Genomic DNA, 12,265 nt, shown 5'->3' with positions numbered 1-12,265 from the left:
ATGGGACCCAAGCCAAGCCAATGGCAACCCTCCTCAGCATGTTTGCTAGGCTATTAGGAAAGAAGTGCTCTCTTTCCTTTGGGGTAGGATGTAATTGTGGGGCTTCCAGTAGCTGACTTCGCCACCATGAAGGAAGTACCTGTCTGAGAATAAATTTAACATGGGAAAACAGAGCTGAGAAATGGAGAATAGCTGATTTTGGTGGCATGTCACCTAGATCCAGCTATGCCTGAAGCCAGTGCCACACCCTGGATTTCTTAATTACATGAGTCAATAAGTTTTCTTGTTAAGTTCCTGGACTTCTGTCTCTTATAAAAAATGAGTACTAAGTATATAGCCTGTCTTCCTTATCTTGATGTTCCTCTTTGCATTAGTGTAATGCCAGCTACTTAGAAGGTACTCAGTGAAATCCAGCTAAACGAAAGAATAAAGTCACTCAGCATCTTTTGGGCAGCTATGTTCTGGACAGACCTCACTCAATGATGGCACAGCCCTGTCCTGGGTTTTCATCTCTCGTGGTGCACAGTGTAAAGTTCAGAAGTTGGTTATCTACCTAGTCATGCAACTAGGTTTCCAAGTAAACTAGTTTATTCCCACAAAACCCCTCTCTAGCGAACTTAAGGCCATTGACAACCCTGGCATGTTTTCTGTTCTCTTGACAATTTATGACAATGCCATATAAAAAGTAAATAAGAAAGTGCAGCCCAGCTCTACCACTTCCTTGCTGCATGAACTTATGCAAACTGTTCACCTTTTGGAATCCCTGGGTGATGCAAACGGTTAAGCGCTCAACTACTAGCTGAAAGGTTGGCAGTTGAAACCCATCCAGAGGTGCATCAGAAGACAGGCCTGGCAATCTGCTTCTGAAAGGTGACAGTCTTGAAAACCCTAAGGAGCACAGTTCTACTCTGCACACATGGGGTCTCCATGAGTCAGAATCAACTCGACAGCACCTAACAACTAGGTCAGAGGTTCTCCACTAGTGGTGGTACACTTCCCTAGTGGGTTCTGGAAATGTAGATGGGTGTTGTTGTTGTCATAGAGACTGGGCAGTCATAGTGGAATTTAGAAAGGTGGGTGGTGGGCAGGGATACTAAACTCCTACCACTGGGTCTCTGCTTTCTTGTCTGTAAAATGGCTGTAAAACTCTATCAGCCTCACTGGGTAGCGTGCAGATCAAATGAAATGATGGGGCGAAGCGCTGGCGGCAGGCACTCCGGAAAAAGTGCCTTTAAGCTTGGCGCGATGATGGCTCAGAAGCACTCCCACTCTTGATAGGTCTCTATTCCAAAGTATTTCTTTTCAGTTCTGCCTTCTAATTTCCTGTGATCAAGCCAGCTCTCTCTGGGTGACAACGTTTCCTCCCAAATTTTATGGCAACTCATAAATGATATATATTTTTAATTGCCTTTGTGCTGGGACCTTGTCTCTGGAGACTCTCGTATATGCTCTTGGCTGGTACCCCTTTGATCGCACACTTATTGATCCCCCAATTAATGAGAGCAATTTGCTCATAAAGAACTATGACACTCTCCTCCCAGACAAATCACATATAAATGGTTAAACCATCACCCAGGTGTTCAGTGGCATCATCCAGCTGGCCAAAGACTGAATAAAAACATCCTGCTCCGTGGCATTAATGATGATAAAAACCCAGGTTGGTCGAATCAGCACATGCATTCTGCTCTTAGTTTGGGGTCGTCCCTGGGATGATGGGAGATAAGCATGGAGCAGCTGGGTGTAGAGGACATCACCATGGCATTTCTGGCTGGTCCTGGCGAATATATCTAGTTTAGAGGTTCTCCACTGGGGGTGGTACCATCTCCCTAGCGGGTGTTGCTGTTGTCACAGAGACTGGGGAGTCACAGTGGAATTAAGCAAGGGGGGTGGTGGGCACGGATACAAAACTCCTACAATGCATGGGGCTATCCTGCACCATGAAAACTCATCCCAAGCAATGTGCCACTGGTGTCCCTGTTGATCAACACCAGATTCTCTTGCCTGGAAGACTTCAAGTCCACTCCCATACCACAAAGGCAAGGCCCAAATTAGCACTCCCCTTCCCAACCCTTCCCGCAGACCTGTTTTGTGGGATCTGCAGCATTCTTATGTTTGTTTTGTGTTTTAATTTGAACTCATTACCAACATTTTAAAGCTTGAGAGCTATCACAACACAAATCCAGATCATCAGCGTCTCTGGAAAACATGGAAGATCTGGACCCGCGTTACCATACAACACCCGCTGGATGTGAGAGCTCTGGGTGCCCACTGTCCTCACTCAGCTGCCTTCACTCACATTTCATACCTGCCTGGCCCCTCCTAGCATCTGAATTTGCAAACCCAGCTCGGTGCAAAGCTTTAGCTGAAGAAAACTCACAGTGAACTGACAATGAACTTCCTCAGTCTTCCAAAGGCATCTGAGGAGATGAAGCCTCCTTCAAACCAGGGCATGCTGCCTTCACCTTGAACACTGCATGTACTGCAGGCTTTTTCAAGAACCAGCAGTCCAGAGTCAAAACCCATCCTAACTAATGGTAAAAGAAGTATCGATCAACCACAAACATGAATGTAAAATGATTCCACCGTCACATAACAAGGCATGATGACAGGCTCAGATTTCAAAGCCTGCAAGATCACAGACTGGGCTATTCAGGTGACTAATGCACAGGCTCTGCCAAATTCTAGCTTTTCATGACAATCCCACCTTCTCCTGGAACAGAAGCAGGAGGCAAGAGGTGGCACTTACATGCCGAACAGCTTGCTACAGCTCAATCAAAAGAAGCAATTAAATCAGTGAATGGGGAAACAGGAGCTGGGATTACAGGTGATATTCTAAGCCTCCGAGTGGAGGGTGTCTCTGTGTACCGTTCCTTTCTGAAACAGGGCCTCTGTACTGTTAGTAAATCTAAATAGGATTTTTATTTGGCTAATATTAAGGGCTACCGTCGAGCAGTTTCATCTTACCGGTTCCTCTGCTGAAGCAATATTAAATACTCATCATGTTTCTCATCAAAGTCTGTCACCATGTCCTTAGTGTAACCCTGAAACGAAGAAACAGAGCAGTGTGATATTGGAATACAGGGAAGCTCTGACTGAGAGCCGGGGCGCCGCACACCCTGCGCAGGAGGCCGAGGGGCGGAGGCCGACCTTGATGAAAGCCCAGCTCCCTGGGCGCATCACTTGGCGACTCAGAACCCCAGAGACTGCCTGCCTGATGGCCCAGTGGGTCTTGTACACACACAACTGCCATTGTTCATTCCTCCTGTGCCCTCTCTATAAAATCAAGGGCTCTCGCAAGATTGAGGCTCTACTGTTTCCCCACCACTCGTTAATTATTATCTCAACTATCATAACTAAATGCAATCCAAGTCAGTTGTTTAAAAGGGGATCTCAGTTTTTCCTTGCCATTACAAGAAAAACACATGCTTCTTGTTAAAAAAAAAAAAAAGAAAAAAAAAACCCGTTGCCATTGAGTCTATTCCTACTCATAGTGACCCTACAGGACAGAGTAGAACTGCCCCATAGGGTTTCCAAGGAGCAGCTGGTAGATTCGAACTAACGACCTTTTGGTTAGCAGCCGAGCTCTTTAAGTACCGTGCCACCAGGGCCTACGCTTCTTGTACACAACTCAACTATTACAGAAGTACATGACCCAGTGAGTGAAGGCCCCTTTGGAGTGGGCATTTGTTGTTTTGAGCCTCTTCTGGCAACAAGATTCTGGACTTCCTTTGGGAAATCATTCGACCCCTTCAATTGCCTTTCTTAGATGGCCTTGAAAATTCCCCTGCTCTCCTTTTGGGTCACTGACTTGGTCTTGCCAATCAACATTGTGCTTCCCCCATCCATAGCGATTCACTGACCCAAGCTGAGTCCCTGAACATCAGCTGCGGAACTTTTGCTGATACTCTTGGGAAAGAGCTGATGAGATGCAGGCCTAGAACTGCCTGAAAATGAAACCAGTAGAGAAAAGAGCAGATCCAAGAGATAGATTGCTAATGATATAATTTGAGCCCCTGGATCCAGACATGCCTGAAGACGTTATTCAGTTATTGCTTTAGAAGTTTCAGTTGAGTTCATGTCATTTGCAGTCAAAAGCATTAAAAGTAATAGGCTACAATCCCACAATCAGAGATAACTCTTATTATAATTTTTTACAGGCTTATGGAGGTATGATTAACGTATAATAAACTACAGATATTTAATGTAACATGTGTACACCAGTAAAATCCCTATTATTATTTGATATATATTCCTCTGGATTTTCTTTTTGTTCATAATATACATATTTATAAACACACATATAAACACACACATATTATTTTAAACAAAAACGGGTTCATACTGTAAACAATGCTTTGCAATTTACTATGTTTCCTAAATAACTTTTTGCCAAGGAATGGTTTACAGCTACCATATAAACTTGGTACTAGTCACAAGTTACAGCAAGTTATAGAAATTCAGTTTCAAATGGAAAGTAGGATGTATACAACAGAAATGCAATTTGCATGAAAATCCCAATGATCATCATGTTGTTGTTGTCAGGTGCCATCGAGTCAGTTTCGACTCACAGTGACCCTGTGTACAACAGAACGAAACACTGCCTGGTCCTGCACCACCCTCACACGTGTTGCTATGCTTGAGCCCATTGTTGCAGCCGCTATGAATCCACCTCATTGAGGGTCTTCCTCTTTTTCACTGACCCTCTACTTTCCTAAGCATGATGTCCTTCTCCAGGCACTGGTCCCTCCTGGTAACATGTCCAAAGTAAGAGAACATGTTAACTCTTCAAAATCTGGCTTTAACTCTACCAGTACCCTACCCAAGGGTGACCCATAACCTCTTCTCGTCAGCATCCTTTTCAACTGCTCTGGGCCATGGGGAACTGCTGACCACCCAGTCCTCCAAATTCTCTTCCTTTGGCTTCTGTGGCACTGAATGAATCTCTGCCCTCGCAGCCCGCTGCCTGCTCAGTCTCTGGCTTGCCTTCCTCCTTTGCCCTCAGTTTTGGGTAGTCAGTCTCTCTCTACCTATCTTTCTCTCTCTCTCCCCCTCCCTCTCTGTGTTCACTTCTCTTTCTAGTTGCGAGGAAACAGGGCCCTCTGAGTGGGAAGCCCAGAGAGTCACTCCTGGTCCAGAGCTGACGGCCCAATACCTCTTTCTTTTCCTTTTCCTGCAGGACCCAGGTTGCTGCCATCTGCTCACCTCTGTCCCTGCCACCCTACTTTTCCTTCCAGAATCCCCCTCTCCCTAGGCCCACTTGGAAACAGGATGCAGGACCCTATCTCTCTCCTCCTGATATCTCTGAAACAAGTACACAAAACTTCTGAGTTTTACTGGGGCTTTCCCACTGGCTAATCTGGCCAAGCAAGGAAGTGAGCAATAATAAACAAGGTTGGTGTTATGAAATTATGAGGAAAAAACAGCAAAGCTAGCAATAGCTTTTCCTGTTCTCTAGCACCTCATTTTCCTGGCTTCCTGAGATGCCCAAGGAGGTGACTTTGTCCTCCCCCAGGACTGGGCCTGCCTCATCCCGAGCGCGACATGAAGCACTTGAGACCTCAGCCCTCAGGAGAGCTGGCTTGCAAGGTGCCGGGTCTGGGGAGGATCTTGGTTCTTTCCAGAATAACAACATGTGTATCGTGCAGACAGTTTGCACAGCATTTTCATATACATGATTCTCTTTGATCTTCGCAGCAGTCCTTGAAGTGGTTATTATTACCCATTTAAGATACACGGAAACCCATTCCACGTACCTGGCTGGAACATGACTCCTTCTCCACGGTAATTTACATAACCATTTTGAAATATTAAAATGACCATTGATATATTACGGTATGGAATGAAACATTCAATGACACTTTTAGATGAAACATGAGACTTCAAAGGCATCTCAGCTTGCGGTGGGCTGCCCTGGCCTTTCACCTCGAACTTTCTGGGAATGCATTTATTCTCCTCTGCTACGAGGGAGACGACATCAGAAAAACTTGAAGAGCACAGATATATCTCCAGTGGAACTTCTTAGCCAGCTTTCCTAGCCACCCATTATCAGGCACCTGCCCTGTGTTTCTCAAATGCTAATACGCACACAAATCCCCTGGAGACTTTGTTGCCATGCGGATTCTGGTTCAGGATTCTGGTTCAGACCGGGGAGGGCCCGAGAGTCTGCCAAGCTCCCAGGCACTGCCCATGGACCACTCTTGAGTAGCAATGCCCTCCCACCTCCACCTCCCACCTCTCTGCATTTGGGCTGGAAAGAACATAAGCTTTGGAGTCCAGTCCTGGGTTCAAGTTTCTTCATTTGTAAAATGGGGATGATAATAGCAACAGACGGGATGCCACAACATGTGCAAAGGACTTAGCACTGTACCTGGAATTTACAAAGCTCCCACTGACCGGCAGTTATATATCAGTTATATAAATAACTCCATTATTTAAATGGCACTATCCCAGTCTTGCCCCCCTCCCCGCAGTATGCTCAGGACTACCCTGATACTTTAAAGCATTGTATTCTACTTCCAGAAATCCACCATCCCCACTCCAGCCTCCACTCAAATCCTCTCCAAGGCCCAACTCAATTCACGACATCTCCATGAAGCCTTCCCTTGCCATTCTTGTCCCCACTCACATCAGTTCATTCTGAAACCCTGCAATTAGTATTAAATTATATACAATACAGTACAAAATAGTATATAATTAAGTGCTAAGTTGTTAGCATTTAACTAAATACATTGCTCACTAATTATCTGGGAATTTGGAGACCTGCGGGTGAACCCAGAATTCTGCCACTTACTTTCTCTGGGCCTCAGTTTCCTGGTCTGTAAAAAGGGAGCATTAATAATGCCTACTTCATAGGGCTGCTATAAGGATTAACTAGGATAAAAGTAAAAGTGAATTAGGATCCTTTTCTTTCTTGTTCTTATTGGTTCCCAGCCATATTATAATTTGCTGTCGGCAAAAACCAATATCTTGGGCAACACTAGGAAGCAGAAGGAACATCACAAGGGGAGCTGGCAGTCCTGGGCTCCAGTCTTGGCTTCCCGACTGCCTAGTGTTACGATGATAATTGCTAAGGTTGAATAAACACTTAGCATCCGGAAACCCTGGTGGCGAAGTGGTTAAAAGCTACAGCTGCTAACTATAAAGGTTTAGCAGTTCAAATCCACCAGGTGCTCCTTGGAAACTCTATGGGGCAGTTCTACCCTGTCCTACAGGGTTGCTATGAGTCGGAATTGACTCGACAGCAACGGGTTTATCAGGTACTATTTTAACCCCTAACTCGGTGTTAACCCTCACCATGACCTTGGGTAGCCACCAGACATGCCTCTCCCCGGCACAGCACACTTCTTTTTGAGGGGGCTTTATTTTCTTGACTATAAAATGAGAGTATTAATACTTTTAAGGTACCCTACAAAGGTGTGAGAACTTTGTAAAACACCCAGTTTATCAGTCATTGCTTTCTCAATAATTTACCAAGTGCTTACTATGGGCCCTTTTACCTACGCAATCAGGGCTCAGCAAAGGCTCTGGCGCTGTGTATTTTCAGGTACCCAGAGGCTCCAGTAAGCTGTACGCACCAGTCAGTCAGGGGCGGCACTGCAGGACCCCGAGCCACCATTCATGCTTGTTCCTGTGAATGGGGCCCCCTGCCGTTATGCAACAGCAGGCTGGAACTGCAGCCAGTCAAGCAACCCAGGCCATGGACTCCACCCACTGACCAAGGGTCCCTAAGCGTAGGGCCCAGGATGCCTAGGACAGCCAGGGATGGCCTGCAGGCGGTTCTGAGAACATCATTAAACTGAATGCAAAATTGTGTGTATGAACAAGAGTATTTCTCCGGGGAGAGAGTCCATAGCTTCCATCAGAACACCAAAGGTGTCTGGGACCCAAAAAGAAACAAAAACTAAACCCGTTGCCGTCGAGCCCATTCTGATTCATAGCGACCCTATAGGACGGCGTAGAACAGCCCCATAGGGTTTCCAAGGAGCAGCTCCAAAAAAGAGACAGATGATGAAAACAAAGCGTGGGGGATTCAGTGTCAGGGTCTGAACAAAAGGCTGTGGAAGCACCAAGGGGTGAGGCCAGGCGAGGCTGGGGAGCTGGGAAAAGCCTCTGAGGCCAACCCTCTCCCACCTGACATCCAACCCCTCAGCCCGTCATAAAAAAAAACAAAACCGCACATCCAAAATCTGACCACTTCTCCCCATGCCCTACCACCCTGGCCCAGGGCCCCCCAGTGCTCCTGCCCTGGCCCCTGCACTCTGCTCTCCCACAGCAGGCAGGGGGGTCCTGAGGAAAGAGAAGTCAAATCAGGAGGCTCCTCTGCTCAGCCTCACTCAGTCACGGCCTCAGGCCCTGACTCACCTCTCTGACCCACTCCCCCACTCCACTCTTCCTCCTCCTCACTCCAGCATCAGCCAGCCTTGCGGGCCTCCTAGCTGTTGCTCACCACACAAGCTCACACCCACCTCAGGGTCGTTGAGTCACCATGCTTTCTGCCTGGAATGCTCTTCTCCAGATAAATACCCAGACACCTCACCTCCCTCGAGATAGGGCTCGGACCTCACCTCCTTAGCAAGGCCGTCCTTGACCACCCTGTCTAAAATCGCAAGCTGTGCACATACACCTCCGCTCCCAATCTCCCCACTAGCATAATCTCTAATTTATCTTATTGATTATGCCTTTTATTTATCAGCTGTCCCCAGCACTAGAATGAAAATTCCATGAAGATGGGCACTTTGTTTTGTTCAACCCCTAGAAAGGGGCCTGGCGCACGATCAACCCTCAATAAATGCTGGTTGAGTGAGTGAACAAATGAGGAGACATTTGAGCTGGGATTTGAAAGTTGAAACATTTGTGGGCAACAAAAAAGGCAGCAGTATTAGCATGTGCAAGGCTTGGGGGCCCCACAAAGCACAAAATGTTCCTGGACTGGCCAGAAGCTGGGTGACAGGTGCTTAGGAGGTGTGAGTTAAATATAGTAAAGGGTCTACGGAGTTTGGATGGAACATGAAAACAATGTCTCATTGTCACTACTGTTATCCTTATCATCTCTATCCCCAGTGCTGGCTCCAGAGAAGGTGGAGGATTCTTTCAATGGACACATTAATTGTCTCTGGTGGGTTGGGAGGGGAATGGGATTGGAAAGAAACATCATGAATTAGTTAACGCTTAAATGCGCTTGATAGAGTCTATATTTCAGGGATCGCATATTCCTCTGAGGCCAGAATACTGGAAGTCTCCTAAACAGGGCTGATTTAGTGAGTGCCAAAACCTGAGCTGCATTAAGAAGCGAGTGAGCGAGTGATCTTGGCGTTGGTTTTCAGGCTTGAGAATGTTGGGGACCTAACCTTGCACGTGTCAGGTCCCAGCAGAGAAGAACAATAACTTACTGTGATTTCCCAAAGAGGTCCTGAGAACACTGCATCTGGGGGCACTGCAGAGTTCACAGAGCACTGCCTCACCCCCGGAGTCAGGTAGCTCGATCCCCTCAGAGCACCACATCTTTGCTGAGGGATGATTTCTGCATGGCATACAAATGCTCTAGTTACTGGAGCCAGCTCTCCAGGCTGCCTTAACTGCCACTGATTCTGCTCTCTGTGGATGTTTACTTAATTTCCACAATAATCCTATGCTCTAGCATCATTGTCCCATTTTACAGATGAGGAAACTGAGGCTTTGCAGGCTGAAGCAAACTGCCTGAAGGCCACAAAGCCTCTAAGTGTCAATAGCATCTGCTGATTTGTCGGCTTGGCATTTGTTCCTTTTTTTCTGGTTACATTACCTCAGTTTTCCTTTGGAAAACCACCTCTCCTCCACTCTCAAGCCACGTGGTGTGGGTGGAAGCAAGGGCAGGCACATGACCTAGGCCTGGCCAATCAGTGTGTTTATCTGCCTGGATACACAATTGGTTCAGGGCTAGACAAATGCCTCAAGCCGGGCCAGGAAACTCAATTTAGGGGCTGGTTGAATCTACTGGAAAAGTCCTATATTCTTCCCCTAGAATTATTAGCTGATAGGAGCTGAGAGCTACTGGGACCACCATAAAGGAAAAAGCCATTTTGATTAACTGATGAGGGTCATAATTACGAACATCCTTTCATGTTCCATAGGCATCCTGGTGCTGCAGTGGCTAGAGGGCTTGGCTGCTAACTGAAAGGTCTGCAGTTTGAACCCACCAGCTGCTCCGCAGGAGAAAGATGTGACTGTCTGCTTCCATAAAGATGTACAGCCTCGGAAACCCTATGGGGCAGTTCTACTCTGTTCTATAGGGTTGCTAGGAGTCGAAATCAACTCGACACCAATGGGTTTGGTTTGGTTTGGGTTTTACATGCTCCATGGAGAGATCTGCCGACACAGAGGCAGAAAAATCAAGGATGGAGAGAGAGACAGACAGACTAGATAGAAATCAGATCCTTTTAACACTCCCGTTCTACCCTTCCAGATCCAGCCATGCCTGAAGCCAGCACTATCTTAGACTTTTCAGTCACATGAGTTAATACATTTCTTTCTTTACTCAAGTCAGTCTGAAGTGCATGTGTGTGTGTGTGTGTGTGCTTCACATCTGAGTGGGTTCTGGCTGATACAGTGGTGGGGCAATGACTCAGGTGTGTCTGAATCTAAAGTCTGTGCCATGTCTAAGGGCTCAGAGAGGTGTTTAATAGAGGATTAAAAGATACTTTAAAAGAATGTACTTAATGATGGCCCCAAGCCCACAATAAGAGATGACTCAAATGTATCTCATAGTACAAAATTCCTACTCTTCCTTCCAAACCTACTGCATGTCACCTCTTCCTCTGTTTTCCCTGTGATTCTGTTCTTTGTGTCTCAGCATTGCTGGGACTTTAATACCTGTCAGTTGGGTGAAAAAATCTAGTTCTGGACCTGCTTTTCACTGTATTTGCTGACATATCAGATGTATTCCCATCCTCAAAAAAGTAACAACAAATACTCTGCATTCGATGTGCTCACACTGCGAACAGAAGCTAAGGCAACAGACCAAACCGACAGCTCACACTGCCCCCTAGAGATGGAACGCAACAACACAAAGCAGTGCCGCAAAGATTTGAATTTCCCACCCCCTGGGCTAGAATTCCCAACAAAATAACCTGCTGTGCACATGCCATATGGATAATCAAAGGGAGAGTTTGGGTTAATTTTCAAATATCTTAGACTTAAAGTTATTGCTACCTGTGGTAGGCTAAATAACGGCCCCCACTCCATCCCCACGCCCCCAAAGATGTCAACGTCTGAATCGCCAGCACCTGTGAATATGTTACCTTGCATGGTAAGGGGGACTTTGCAGATGTGATTAAGGATCCTGAGATGGGATGATTATCCTGGATTATCTAGGTGAGCCCAAAGTAATAAAAAAAAAAAAAAAAATCAAACCCACTGCCGTTGAGTTGATTTCAACTCTTGGTGACCCTATAGGACAGAGTAGAACTGCCCCATAGAATTTGCAAGGCTGTAAATCTTTACCGAAGCAGACTGCCACGTGTTTCTCCTGCAAAGCAGCTGATGCCTTATAAAAGGGAGGGAAAGGGAGATCTGGCTACAGAAAATGAGTGTTAGAGTGATGCAGCATGATACTCAACCAGCCACTGAAGATGGAGGCGGGGGCAACAAGCCAAGGAATGCAAGTGAATTCTAGAAGGTGGAAAAGACAATGAAACAGACTCTCCCCTAGAGCCTTCAGAAAGAACACAAATCCGCCAACACTTTCATTTTAGCCCAGTAAAACTGATTTTGGGTCTCTGAACTCCAAACTGTAAAATGATAAATTTGGGTTGTTTTAAGCCACTAAATTTGTTATAGCAGCAATAGGAAACTAGTACCCTCTCCTACCCTATTGCTGTTGTTGTTAGTTGCTATCAAGTCACTTCTGACTCATAGTGACCCATGGGTTACCGAGTAAGAACTGCTCCACAGGATTTTCTTGTCTGTAATCTTAACAGAAGATCACCAGGCCTTTTTTCTGCTATACCACTAAGTTCGAACCGCCAATCTTTAGGTTAAAAGTTGAGTGCAAACCGTTTGCACCACCTAGGGACCCACCCTGCTATGTACCTGTATCTACTGCTCCCAGTATGTACCTTGAGATTGTATACTTTGTTTCAGAGTTTGCGGACTATTAGGGCAGGTCCAGAATGTGCATTTCCTGCTGGACCCCAGGCACAGTATGCTGTATTGTTATAAACACAATGTTTTTCTTACATAGCCACTTAAAAAAAATCATTTTCAATACATATCTGATAGACAACAGCTA

At 46.1% G+C, this 12,265-nt stretch overlaps 1 protein-coding gene across 1 annotated transcript in view; it reads right to left on the bottom strand.

The window, feature by feature from the left end:
* KATNIP (katanin interacting protein) overlaps positions 1–12,265 on the bottom strand; it is a 196,359-nt gene that overhangs the window by 140,729 nt on the left and 43,365 nt on the right. The window contains exon 3 of the mRNA XM_023741008.1: positions 2,965–3,041. Within this exon, the coding sequence (XP_023596776.1) occupies positions 2,965–3,041 (77 nt within the window). The remainder of the gene's footprint in view (positions 1–2,964; positions 3,042–12,265) is intronic.

Source organism: Trichechus manatus, unplaced genomic scaffold (assembly GCF_000243295.1).
Source record: "Trichechus manatus latirostris isolate Lorelei unplaced genomic scaffold, TriManLat1.0 scaffold00170, whole genome shotgun sequence".
In the NCBI taxonomy this organism is placed as follows: Eukaryota; Metazoa; Chordata; class Mammalia; order Sirenia; family Trichechidae; genus Trichechus; species Trichechus manatus.
This window is presented reverse-complemented; position numbering and strand designations above follow the sequence as displayed.